The sequence below is a fragment of the Mustelus asterias genome, chromosome 10 (assembly GCF_964213995.1).
Source record: "Mustelus asterias chromosome 10, sMusAst1.hap1.1, whole genome shotgun sequence".
Taxonomy (NCBI): domain Eukaryota; kingdom Metazoa; phylum Chordata; class Chondrichthyes; order Carcharhiniformes; family Triakidae; genus Mustelus; species Mustelus asterias.
In genome coordinates this window covers 59,567,713-59,582,164 of record NC_135810.1, presented here as the reverse complement: position 1 = coordinate 59,582,164, position 14,452 = coordinate 59,567,713, and the positions used below count along the sequence as shown (strand labels likewise).

At 41.0% G+C, this 14,452-nt stretch overlaps 1 protein-coding gene across 2 annotated transcripts in view; it reads right to left on the bottom strand.

The window, feature by feature from the left end:
- LOC144499621 (sestrin-3-like) overlaps positions 1–14,452 on the bottom strand; it is an 82,733-nt gene that overhangs the window by 21,183 nt on the left and 47,098 nt on the right. The window contains exons 3-5 of one of the 2 annotated variants that reach the window (XM_078221786.1): positions 10,555–10,755; positions 8,639–8,821; positions 4,632–4,844 (exon numbers count right to left, since the gene is read on the bottom strand). In XM_078221786.1, coding sequence (XP_078077912.1) covers positions 4,632–4,844; positions 8,639–8,821; positions 10,555–10,755 — 597 coding nt within the window. The remainder of the gene's footprint in view (positions 1–4,631; positions 4,845–8,638; positions 8,822–10,554; positions 10,756–14,452) is intronic. The other variant, XM_078221787.1, reaches the window with a different exon arrangement.

The following is a 14,452-nucleotide window of genomic DNA, read 5'->3' as shown; positions in this document are numbered from 1 at the left end:
CCCTATCCCCATAACCCCATGCATTTACCCGAGCTAGTCCCCCTGACACTAAGGGTCAATTTAGCATGGCCAATCCACCTAACCTGCGCATCTTTGGACTGTGGGAGGAAACCGGTGCACCCGGAGGAAACCCACGCAGACACGAGGAGAATGTGCAAACTCCACACAGACAGTGACCCAACTGGGAATCGAACCGGTTCCCTGGTGCCGTGAGGCTGCAGTGCTAACCACGTGCCATCGCGATACATAGGGTCTGGAGTCAATCTTATCCTGCAGTGTCTGAAACAAGCTGAAATTCAGCCATCCAAAATAAAACTACAAGGATAAAAAAAAGGGTCAGGTCAGCATAACCCTCAGACACAAACCTTGCAAAAATCAGCAAATTTACCTGCTCAAGTAGGAAAGCATATTCAAAACTTGGTCTGCTACAGAAAATCAACAAAGTAATGGAAGATCAGAGGGGCAACATTTTGGGTCATGTGCTACGACTCTACAACCTGCTAGAAGTCAAACAACTACAGACACTCCGAGAGCTACAGCTGACCGGGCTACAAGGTAACACTTAGTGCTCATCTCTAATGCGGAAGTATATTCTTCCACAATAACAATTACCCTGCTCGTCTCAGAAACAAGCGCAGAGATAAGAGGGGTCCAGTTTAAGACGCAGAATGCATTCTGGTCACAGCACATTGTCCAGATGGCTGACCTGAATACGCCCCAAGCATTCAGATATTAAGGAAACAACATTAACCGAAGCATCTGACAATCATTCATGACCTTCTAGTCTTCAATGGCAGACTGGCCAATCGGAGAGTGATGCGAGAAGACATTCTCCATAAACTCCAAGCAGTCGTTCGAGATGACAAAATACAGCGCACAGGCAAAATAGTCAGTATAACAGCCTCGAATTTCCAAAGCCAAAGAGCCATACTTGTGCCAATCAAGAACCTAAAGCACTATTACTACGCTCAACATTCCCATCTAGACCTTGGCAAATGCTAGGAATGGGTCTGTTTAATTTCAGAGAGAAAATTGGACTCCTACCGCGACCACAGGCACAATGGTAAAAGCCTTAAACTGTATTTATCCCAAACATGGTATTCCTGACATTTAACTATCCAGTTTGTAAATAAACACTGGAGACAATTCACTGAAGAATACGGATTTAACCATGTGAGAAATTCGCCACACCATCTGCAAGCTAACAGAAAAGTGGAGGCATAAAGACTATCAAGATGCTTATGAAAAAGAACGATCTAGATTTGACCTTCCTTAATTTGACAACATTAAGAATGGACTTTCACCAGCAGAACTACCAATGGGAAGAAAGCGAAAGACTCCACTTCCTTCATTACAACACAAGCTCAGACACAACACCATCTTCGAAGATCACGAGTGTAAGGCACGAGAAGGATACCAGTCCAGATAATCACAGGCAGAGTGAAAACATTATCCACATTAGTACCAGACAAAAAGGTATTGATAGAAGACTGCCAGGCTGTAGGTACAGTCCTAGACCAAACTCTTTCAGATTATCTCGTTCAGATACCCCATGGAGCTCTCTGGAGAAGCAGAAAGGCTCTGATATTGTCGGAGGCTACAAGAAAAGAATAATTTGAGCATGACTAAGATTGAGATGATGAGACAGACTCTACGTCAAACACCTCAAGAAGTGATTCTTGAGTTCAAGAACTGAGAAGCGTGCTTTTGCCCCACTTGAGGCCATTAATTGGCCACTTAAGGGCTGTTTCTGCCCAGCCTCAATTTTAAGGCTGGCGGGTGTGGATTGAAGCTCTGTGGGGAAAACCTGGAAATAGAGAGTTTGATCTTGGGCAGGAAGGGGCATCTCTATCAGAAGCACCTTCTGACTGGGGATGCTCTCCCCTCAAGTACCAGTGACCTCTAGGATGGAATGATTCTTTCTCCCCCACCCCCTCAGAGAATCCTGATTGCCTGTCCTCCCCCTCTCCTCTACCCCCCCCTTCCCTCCCCCCAGTTGGAATTGGTGGGGATGTGTTCCCTGTCGACTCTTCTCCATCCTAAAAATTCAGGCCCAAATGTTGTATACATTATACACGCTAATTGGAAGAAATTCTCTGTTTAAAATTTGTCTCTAATTCCAGAAAAAGATGTTATTTCACTTTCATGCAAGTTTGGTGGTCAGGAAATATCGAGACAATAACCCTTGGCCCCCTCACTGATATACACGGTCAATATATACTTGCCTCACTTCCCTGCTTAAAGATTTTCTTCACTTTTTCATGAAGCAAGAGTCCATCACTTCATTATCACGAGCTGCTAGTTACATCCGCAAAAGCTGACCTTTCCTTTGGTAATTATGGGTTGAATATATATGAGACATTGGGATGACTTGAGAGCCCTATAAAAATGGTGGGCAGGTGCTGATTCTAGGATTCCTGACCCCACCCCCCAGGTTTCCGATTTCTGGGAGTGCCTTTTAAGGGTGTGGGTTGATTTGGGTTATGACCTTGGACTTCTGATTGGCTGGCTTCATTGCCGAGATGGGCACGTCCTAATCCTCTGCAACTTTCATGGAGTCAGGCCAACTTTTCAAAGACTAGTGGTTTATGGCATTTCAGAAGTGTCATGAATTACAGTCTGCAGGAGGGAACCTTTTGAATGCTAAATTCAGAGATCCTCTTCATGCACCCCCCCACCTCCCCCCTGTGCCAATACGTGCCCTCCAAACAACCCCGATGACCTGTTTTTACTTTAACTAAGAACAAGTTCCACAGCAGCAAGGTGCACCTTTATAACAGCCCACCCCCATACCCAGCAGTCCCTGTGGCTGCTTCTCCCAAGGCGGGCAGATTATTCCTACTCCCACTACCTGCCTTGAGGATGAAAAACTCCCATTACCTCCTTTGATGAAAATCTAGTTCTAAATATTTCATTAAAAAATATATAGTGGACAGAAATTTTATCCCTATGGACAGCCCGCTATTTATAAAAGATTTTCTAGATGCATTATATTAAAAGGTTGAACTTTTTAAAAAAATCACTTGGATCTAACCAGTTTTTTTTTGTTGGAGATCATGTAAAGGAGTCCTGGCTCTTTTCAATTTAGTCTAATATGTTAAACGTCAAAATTAAAATGAACTCTTGATGTGTCATCTGAAGAACTAAATTTTTCAATGCATCACTGGCTTTTTAAAGTTGCCCCTCCTAAAACAAAACAGATTTGATTAGCACTTTGCAGAGGATTCCTTTTCATTGGAAGATACTCCCTGCAAATTAAAATAATTCAGAACCCAATTTTTACAGTAAGGAAAATAAAATCCTGATCAGTCAGCAACTTTGTACTGAGAATGCTTAGCTGAGTGTCCAGAAATCCAGTAGAGTATTAAAATACCCAAGCCACAGGGAAACATTGCTTGATTGACAATCATTGCTCCATGATCTAGGCTGTCAATTTCACAATGTTTATTTGCATGTGGTTATAAGATTTCAAGTGCTTAAAGTTCTAGCTGTTGATACTTTAAAGGTCTGGATAAATGGCACCTTTAACTGTATTAAAACAGGGAAGTTACTTTTTTAAAAGCTCTTTTTAAACACATTCTCCTGTCACTTTGGGGGCACTGCAGGGGATGGACATTAAAGTGCCATAGCTTGGCATGAGGGGCCATAGGGGTTGTTTGTGGGACACAATTTGCCATGGGGTGGGGCCACAAGACAGATCTTTTGAACTTGACTTTCAAAAAGGTTCCCTCATGCAGGATATGGTTCACAATGCCTTGGAAGTGCTGTGAGCCACAATTTTGGAAAAGCTGGCCAGACCCCATGAAATCAATGGAGGATTAGAACATGCTTATTCATGCAATGGAGCTGGCCAGGTCTGGAGTGGAGGGTATGGACCTTAACTAGTCCTCACCCTGAAACAGTATTGTAAAAAAACTCAAACCCCTGGAATGGGGTCAAGAATCAGGACCTGCCATTTTTAAAAGGGCTGCTAACCTCATTCTATTTCCAGTCTTCTTATCCAGAATGTTAATTTTTCATCCCATTTACATCATTTTGCATTTACTCTAACTGAAGAGATATGCAGAGACTCAAATCAGTAATAAAACAGATAGATACTAATCTGTGACAATGACTGAAATTTTCTGGTCGTTCCCGCAGGCAGGATCTTCTGGCGAACAGCTAAATCCATCGATAGCAGTGGAACCAGAAGATCCTGCCACCAGCATATGGTAGTTTGCCTCCGCCGCCTCAAAACATGCCACGGGGGCACGCAGGAAATCCAGCCCAACATCCTAAGTGATAATGAAATGTGGATGGTTAGAAGAACAGAGACAGAGGCAGGAATGAAACTGAGAAAATCCCTTGGGCCAAGGAACTGAACACTCAAATTTACTGTGTAGCTGGTTTTGAAAATTGCATTTCCCCAGGGAAAAAATTAAAAACTGTATCCAACTCCAGGAAACACCAAAAACAGCTGTTTTAAATAAAAGGTCAATTTACCATTTCACCATTCAGTACAATAAATTCTTTTAAAAATGGATCTTTAATACTCCTTGAATGAAACAATTAAAGTAACAACTTCAATTGTCTATTAAAACATTATACTGGTGAATAAAAATGAATTGGAATCCTTGTTTGCCTATACTAACCCCAGGACTGCTGCACATAAATATGACATTTTCCACATTGCTCTCATTGCAAAGACAGAAATTGCTGATGGCTGGTGTTCTATCTTGGTCTATCTCTGGATTAATGCCACTTCCGAAGACAAAGCTTGCCAATGCATGATAATGTGCCAACAGGACCATGGCATGTACCAACTCAGCAAGAGACCAGCTGTTCTCCCCAGTTTTAAGCAAATTCTGAAATGAAAACACAAGATAGTAACATGAGCACAACTTTGCTTTGGTTACTCAAACTATGTAATTGAACTATTACTGCAATGCATCTACTTTCTTTCACAACAAACATGGGCCTCAATGCTAAAGATGGCCACTATTTTTTGGTAAAGCGATTATTTTATCAAGATGAAATACTTAAATTAATTGAAAAAGTATTTTTATCCACACATTCTTAAATCAGACAACATACAGAAAGTACATCCAATTCAAAATACACAATTGTTTCCGACAAAAAAATCTTAGAGCAGAATTGAAAAAAGGAAATTATGCTAAGCATGTATCAAATCTTGGTTAGGCCACAACATCAGAATACAGTGGGCAAATCTACATTTCATAGATGTTTACAGCACAGGAGGCCATTCAGCCCCATCATATTCACACTGGTCAAAGATCTGACTACACTAATCCCATTTTCCAATGCTTGGCCCATAGCCCTGGAGGTTACGGCAGCACAAGTGAATATCTAAATTCTACTGAAATATTATGAGTGTTTCTGACTCAACTACCCTTTCAGTCGGAGAGTTCCAGACTCCCAAAAGTTTCTCTTCAACTCTCCTCTTAGCCTTCTACCTCTTAGCTTAAATCTCTGCCCCTTGTTTTTTGACCCCTCTAATAACAGGAAAAGTGCCTTCCTATCCACCCTACCTATGCCCCTCAATCTTATACAATGATCAGGAAGCCAGGAAATCAGATGGAATTCACTGCTTTGTGGGGTGGTGGGTGGTCACCGGCTGCATGGATAAAAGTAATGTTTGGTAGGAATAGCAAAAGCCTAAATGCCAATGAGTGATGATAGTGGATTTGAGATCAGGGAGAGATCAACCATGATCTGATTGAATGTCAGAGCAGGCTCAAAGGGCTGAATTTGCCTACTTCTGCTGCTGATTCCTATGTTCCTACAGGGAAGGGGTGCGGGCAGGGGAAGTGTAGGCAAAATGTTGTGGGTGGGGTACTATTGCAAAAGTTTATTTATTACATTGTGCAGAAGCTGTTTAGTTGAAGGGATGCAAATGAAAAGGAAGAGGGGTAGAATTGGTGGCTGAGTATCCAAAGAAATTCCAAGCAGGGACACTAGCGAGCATGCTGGTGCATGCAGCAGCTGGAGGATAAATTCTGGGATTACTGGCTGAACCGAGGTGGAAAAAGGAGGTGGTGACAACACCATGAAATAAAACTGAAAGCTAGCTTGCAGCTTCCTCGGCAGAGTCTGCATGTTGAATCAACTCAATTGGTAGATGTTCTACCCCAATACTGTGCAATAACTAACCATAACAGAAAGCGCATTGGAATAGGATCCATACAAGTTATGAATCCAATTTTAAACAAAATGGAATCTACGCAGCACTTTTAACAGGTATTACTGCACTTGATAAATATACTTAGAGAAGGAAACACAAAGATGATCTGTAGGAACATGCCAAATTTTATTACTATACACCATAACTAACCAGTCTGCAAACATTTCTATACAGCCTGCCATTAAATTCTGCATCCAAACAGAAACAGCCTGCTTAAACACTTTATACAAAAGTAATTGACCTTCCTAAATATCCTTTATAGACTGAAAAATGTGACACTGGGTTAGAGAACAATGAATTTTGTTATTTGACCAGTTTTGAATTATACTTTGAATACATTGGCATGAAGGGCAAGTTGGCTAAAACAAATGTTGGAAAACTAGGTTAAAAGATATAATGGTAGATATGCAACATGGAATATTGCATTGACAAATGTGAAGTTAGCCAGTTTGGTAGGATAAATAGAAAAGCAGAATATCTTTAAAAGTTGACAACTGAAGAAGCTGGCGACCTTGTACACAAGCCAAACTTAACATGCATATGAACATATGAACTAGGAGCAGGAGCAGGCCCCTTGAGTCTACTCTTCCATTCAATAAAATTATGATTGTTCCACAGAATCACAACCCTCGAGAAAAAAAAATTCTTCTCATCAACTTAAATGGATGGCCTCTTATTTTTAAGCAGTTCAAAAGGTTGTGAATCTTTGGAATTCACTACCCCAAATAGCTGTGGATGCTCAGCGAGTTTATCCAAGGCAACGATAGACTTTCAGGTATTAAGAGAGTTAAGGGAAATGGGGAGAATGCAGGAATGTGTTGAGATAGAAGATCAGCCATGGGCCAACTGGTATACTCCTGCTCCTATTGCTCATGTTACTGGATATCCACTTTGTGCAAGGATCCAAAATGAATTTGTATTTAGTCAATCTTAATCTAATTACATATTTGTAATTCAATCTGGTTGCAAGGGTCTCTGATGGGCAGAGCAGAAACCTTTATATTGTTTTCAGTGTTGCTAAGGAAGCTATGGCTTAGTGCAATATTTGGTACGTTGACACTGGATGGGAAAGAATGCAAAATTGATCCCATCTTCAGAACAAAAATGATGTATTTTGGAAAGCAAAGGAACGTTTCACTTTAAATTGGAATTTAAAAGGTGTGTTAGTGAAATTTGTCATATTACATTTCAAATAGTGATTGAAGAATTCTGTCTAACAGGAGTGAAAAGGACATTCTTTGTTGTGGAACCTCATGTTCAGACCAGTAATTTCTTTATCTTCAGCTAACTACAAATGACTTGCTCATGATAGTTATTTTTAAAAAAGGGGAAGGGAAGGTTGCAACATGTAGCAAAAAAAGTTGAAATCTCACTCAACATATACGTCAAGTGAAAAAAAAAACCCATGAAAAATATAGCAAATGCACTATAGGGAAACACCATAGAATAGGAACAGAAGTAGGCCATTCTACCCATCGAGTCTGGGCTCTGCCACTCAATGAGATCATGACTAATCTGATGTGATAATCCTAAACTTCACTTTCTCTTATCCCCATAACCCTCGATTCCCTTACTGATTAAAAATCTGTCCATCTCAGCCTTGAGCATACTCAACGACCCAACCTCCACAGCTCTCTGCGGTAAATTCCACAGATTCACTACTCAGATGAGAAAAGAGGACTTTCTTCTGTCTTAAATGGGCAACCCCTTACTCTGAGATTATGCCCTCTGGTCCTAGACTCTCCTATAAGGGGAAACCACCTCTAGCCTATCAAACCCCCTGAGAATCCTATATGTCTCAATAGGTTGTGTCTCATTCTTCTAAACTCCAATGAGTACAGACATAATCTACTAAACCTCGCCTCATAAGAAAATCCCTCCATACCCAGGGTCAACCTAGTGAACCTTCTCTGGACTGCCTCTAATGCCAGTGTATCCATCCTTAGATAAGGGAACCAAAGCGGTTCACAGTATTCCAGGTGCGGTCTAACTAGTGCCTTGTATAATTTTAACATAACCTCATTTTTATGTGCCATTCCTTTTGAAATGAAACGTCAACATTCCATTTGCCTTCTCTAATACCTGCTGAACTTGCATGCTAGCTTTTTGTGATTTATGTTTGAGGACCCCCCAAATCCCTGTGAGCTGCAGCTTTCCGTAGTCTTTCTCCAGTTAAATAATATTCACCTCCTTTACTCTTCCTACTAAAGTGCAGAGCTTCACATTTTCCTACATTATATTCCCATCTGGCAACATGCATATAAAAATAGATCAATATTATAAAAAGTTAGCTGTTAAGAGACTGTTCATCTTGCTTAGCCAACATTTTCTGTATTTATTTTCCAAAAACTCAAATCAACTTTTTCAGTACAGACATAGTTAGAAGGCAAACAATGTCAAGTCCCTTAAGAGACTACAATCAATCATTCAAAAGCACAACATTTGTTTAAGGTTCACCTTGATGTGTTCCTTTGTGATCAGCCAGGGTCTGTGTGCAAGGATTTTGTTGACTTCACTGATGTTTTTCAGTTTCTGTGGGACATACTCCAAACCATTTAGCCACTCCCCATCTCCACCCACCTGTAAGAACTCATTTACATGAGTGTTTACCAGATGGGAGCACTGGTGCCTGGCAGCAGCCTGATTAGGAAAGGTCACAAAAAGCATAAACGTTAGAGAGTCAGCAAAACTTTCATTCTGAAAATGAGAAAGATATTATTATAGATTTTGAACATGCTATGAAGTGTTTTTTTTAAAAAAAGCAGTGTGCAACAATCTACAATTGCAAACCTTGGGTCACCATTGCCAGTAGAAAGTCTTAATTTCTAACGCGTTTTGAGATTTCCACCAATGACACCAATTTATACAGAAAAGTGACAGGTCTTTGAGATCAAATGAACCAATCAAATGAATCCAATATACTATCATGTACCTTGTCCAAGGAGGGAGAGATGTTAATACCAAAAGTCTTAGGGATCTTTAGTTCAATGTTACAAAAAGGAGTTGTTTGGATTTAAAATCAGCTTCATTCATTTCAAATGGCACAACAACATTACAGCAGCTTGACTCCATAAAGACACTGTGACAACACACATTTTAAAAGGAAAGCAGACCTAAAATAGCAAAGTCTTCATGTCTCAAATAAAAATAATAATGCATTTTTTGCTGACAAGGATCAAGGGAATTCTTTGCATAGAGAAAGGCTGCAAACATTCATTCAAATTTTACAGCTGCTATTTGGATTTAAACTAAATAGAAGTATATTGTCATCTAGGATTTTGTAAGTGAATGACTATCAAAACCCTTCTTTATTCTCAGCTGTTAAATCAATCCTGCACCGTTATGCTATCCCTTTTAAAGTGTTACATACAAAAAGCATTACTGAGCAACTCTGAACACAGCAATTGCTTAGCCAGTGGATTTCAGAGCAATAGTTGGCAAAATCTGAATTAGTGGACCTTTTCCCTATTAATCCCTACCTCAGTGAAATAAATGATGGTAAATAAAATGTAATGAATATGCAATTATTAGTGATTACTTATTCAGTAATAGACCAAGCACCAGTAGAAAACATGGACACAATATATTCATCCCCATGTACGAATATCACTAAGCAGTCCAGACATTAACACGTTTTTCTATTTTTTAGTGGGTAGAGTCTTTGGAAGCTCATGTTTCCTTTTAGTGGCTACTGTGAAGTGTAATGGCCTCTTTCAGAAGTGGGTTGCAAATAAAATAAATCTAGTTTTAAAACTCTGATGTAAAAGAATTTAGGCAGCTTCTGTTACTACCTCATGACATCCCAAAGTGCTTTACAGCCAATTGGATACTTTTGAAGTGTAGCCTCTGGTGTAGTATAGTGAAAACACATCTGCATACAGCCAGGTCCCACAAACATATGACTAGATAATCTGTTTTAGTGATGGTGATTGAGGGACCAGTGTTGGTCATAACACTGGGGAGAACATATTGTTAAATACTGTAATGGGATCTTTTACATAAACACCCACACCTGAGGGGATAGATAGTGCCATGGTTGGACATACCATTCAAAAGACGTCAACAGATACTCAGCACTAGACTATCAGCCAGATTTTACACACAAATTGATGGAATGGGATGCAAATTCACAACCTTCTGATTTGGATGAACCACCGAACTAATGTCGATACCTGGGAACATTTTACAAACATGTTAAAAATCTCAAAATGGTTGACTGGGAGTTAGATGGTGCACAAAGAGGAAATTAATGGATGGGTAAAACTGTCATTAAAGCAATTCAATTTTACAATTTGTCTGGTGTAATTATTTGACCATACCCCTGTAATAACTTTGATGATTAAATTCTTAGCATTTGCACTCGTTTGCTTTACCATTATTGCCAAGTAATGCCTGTATTCAAAGGGGAGTGGCCCGTCCATGCGCAGTATGTAGTACTGGGTCCGGAGAAATGATTCTAAATATTGAGGGTGTAAACCCATGATTCGCGTGGCGTTGTCAAGGCATCCTGTGGTGGAGTATTCTTCCAGAAATAGCAAGTTGGTATGGCCATCTACAGGGTTATCCTGGGCAATCTATAAAGGAAGGCAACAATAGCAAAATCATAGAATGATTACAGCACATTTGACTCACTAGGTCCGGGCCAGCTCTTTGCAAGAGCAGTTTTGCTAGTCTCACTCTTTCCCCCACCCCCAACCCCTGCAAATCCTCTCTCCGGGTGCTTAACTAATTTAGTTTTGAAAGACACTATTGAATCTGCTGCCATAAACCTCTACGGCACTGCATTCCAAATCTTCATCACTCGGAGTGAAGTTTTTCCTCATGTTGCTGCTAATTCTGGTTCAATTTTCCACCAGTGAGAACAATTTGTCTGTCTACCCTGTGTAGACCCCTTATGATTTTGAATACCTCCACTAAATCTCCTCTACCTGCTCTTCTCCCAAGAAATCAGCTTCTCCATTCTATAATTAAGTTTTTAGCACTCAAAATCATATCCCCCCTGAAGCAGTGCTAGAATTAGACAATACTCCACCCGAGACTAAACCAGTGCTTTTGCACTTTATGCCTCTATTTGTTAAGACCAGAATTCCATCTTCCAATTTCTCAACCTGCCCTTCAATCTTCAATGATTTATGCACATATACCCCATGATCTTTCTATACCGGCAACACTTAGAATTACACCCTTTAGTTTATATTGCCTCTCCTTGTTTTACAAATATATGTGTTTCCATGTCCACCCAATTCACCAGCCTACATCCTTTTGAATTCTATCACTACTTCCACAAGTTCACAATACTTGCAAGCTTCGTGTCATCTGAAAATTCTCAAATGGTGCCCTGTACACCCAAGTCATTAAAAGATACATCAAAATATGCAATGGACCTAATACCCACTCCTGGAAACCTCATTGTATACTTGCGTCAGTCCACAAAGCCGTTCATTACTAGTCTCCTTTTATTCAATGGATTTAACTTTATTGGCAAATCTATTACGTGGCACCTTGTCAAAAAGCCTCACGGAAGCACATATTCTTCTGAAAGTCCATGTCACTTATCTAAGTGGCTATTGCCTCAGCATCCTTGGGTGTATTCCATTAGGCCCTGGTGACAACTTTAATTGCAACCAGCCTCTGATATCTCCTCAGCCCATCGATGTCCTCTTTTACTATGATCCCAGCAGCATATCATCCTTGGTGAAGACAAGCACAAAGTACTCATTTATCACCTCAGCCATGCTCTCTACCTCAAATTGTAGATCTCCTTTTCTGTTCCTAATCAACCCACCCATCCTCTTACTACCTTTTTCTACACCTATAAAAGACTTTTGTATTTCCTCATTTGTCTGCCTTTCTCATACTCCCTTTGCCCACCATTTTCTTTTTCACTTCTCTCTAAACTTCTTATATTCAGCCTGGTTCTCACTTGTGTAATCCACCCAATATCAAAAACATTTTTTCCTGCTTTATCATACTGTGTTTTGTCACTCTGGGAACTCTGGCTTTGCTTGTCCTACCTTTCTCCTCCCCCCCCCCCCTCTTGTAGAATGTACCATGATCCTATCTGAACCATATCCTCTTTAAATGTAGACCATTGTTCAATTTCAGTTTTGCCTGATAATCTTTTATTCCAATTCACTTGGGACAGGTCCATTCTCAACCCACTGAAATTGGCTCTCCTCAAATTAAGCATTTTACTCTAGATTGCTCCTTGCTCTTTTCCATAACTAATCTAAACCCGATGATATTATGGGGGAGGTTGGGGGGGGGGGGGGGGGGGGGGTCGTCTCTGGGCCCACAGGCCCCTGGTGGGAATCGTGTTGACTCAGAGAATCAGACATGGGCAGAAAGACGGGTTTTGCACCAGACACCAAACCCACTGTGATGCAGCTGGCCCACCACATCAGCCCCAATTTTGTCCCCACCTGCTCTATTACTCAAAAGACCTGTTTAAATGTAATTAGAGGCCTCAAATCCCTCCCACCATTCAAACACCTTTCCTTCTCCATAGCTGCTCACTTAGCCCCATTCTTTTAACACAGCATTTATTTCTAGTCTGAGCCTTCATAGGAATCTCTTCAAATTCTTTGAAAAACCTAATTCCCGTTCAATTTCAGTCCAGTCTTTGTAATACTCCTTTGATTGGCAGCACAATGGTTTTTCAAAAGCATGCAGTCAGCTTTGTTTGCTGATCTTCCCCTTTATGATTGAATGCAGTTCAAGAACCCATCACCGCCCAATCTTCCTAACAATGTAAAAGAGAAATGGAAAAGCACTTAGCTGCAGCTGCTTGTGATCACAAACCTTTTTCAAAGGCTCTTAAATCCTTGCCCCCAACCTGAGCCCACCCAAATCCCAAGACCCTTGGAGAATCATTATTTTAGTGGGGGGGGGGGGGGGGGGGGCAGGAGGGAGGATGGCCCTCTTTCCTGAGGGATTGAAGGTACTCCCCTTGTCAGCAGGATGTCACCATTTCCATGATGGGTGGGGAAAGGGACCTCTCCATGAATGCAAAGGTGGGCTGGCCGGCATGCCTTCCGATATGCATCTTTTTATGCCAAGGGTAAATACCACCTGGAAGGCACAGGCAGTGGGAAACACTCCGATTTTCCTGCTGGAGGTACCACTTAGTTTTATTTTCCAGAGAATCACAGCCAATGACGGCTGCCCCAATATTCCCCTACTACACTTCATCTATTTGAGAGAACTAGATGGAGTGGGAACATATCAAGAATATATCTTTCCCAATATTTGGTGGCCTTTTGAACAACCTAGTAGCGCAATGGCATCTCTATTGTTTCTTTACTCTAACCCGTGTCTCATTTCTTCCCAGCACTGCGATATTCTCTTTAATAATATTGCCACTTGCCTTCCTTCCTTTTGATGACTTGCCTGACGCTTTGTGTCCAAGAATATTTACAACCCAGTCCTACCTTTATTTGAGGTAGATCTCATTCTCATCTGCCTAATGGCACCTGCAGATCACCAACATTTACCATGCTTTGTGCATTTAGATACATAAACAGTTAACCTGAATTACTGCATTCCTTCTTCGTCTCAACTCACCCAATACCTTACATCTCACACCAGTGCTGCCGGTCTCTCCCAGTCCTTTGCGCACCTGGTTTCTCTTTTCTAATCTACCTGCCAAATTATTTTAAATCATCTCCTAAAGCAGCAGCAAATGGAGGAACATAATCCCCAACGCTATTGAGGTCTAACCTGTTTGTTCTATATAGGCCCCACTTCCCCCAGAATCTGACCAATGCCCCAGGAACATATTTAGCAGCACAATCCTCCTATTTCTGGAGTCTCTAGTACATGACAAAGTAATCTAGAAACAGCTACCCAGGCAGTCCTTTTTTGTGTCTCTAATAGTTGAAAATTTGCCTGTAGGAACACGTTCCTCTTTCTACCTACACTGTTGGCACTGATATCGATGGCTGTTTGCCCTCAACGTTCTGCAGCTCAGTTGGCTGGAAAGCTAGTTTGTGATGCAGAGCGACATCAAAACCATGGGTTCAATCCCCATACTGATTGAGGTTATTCATGAAGGCCCACCTTCTCAACCTTGCCCCTCGCCCAATGAGCGGTGACCCTTAGGTTAAGTCACCACCAGTCAACTCTCAAATGGGAGAGCAGCCTCTGGGACTAGGGCGACATTTATATTTCTTCAGCTGCTCAGTGTAATCCTAAGCCCTGGCACCAAGAAGGCACCTGGAATTGTAAGAAAATGAATTTATGCTTTGATAAATGAATGACAAAATGAAAATG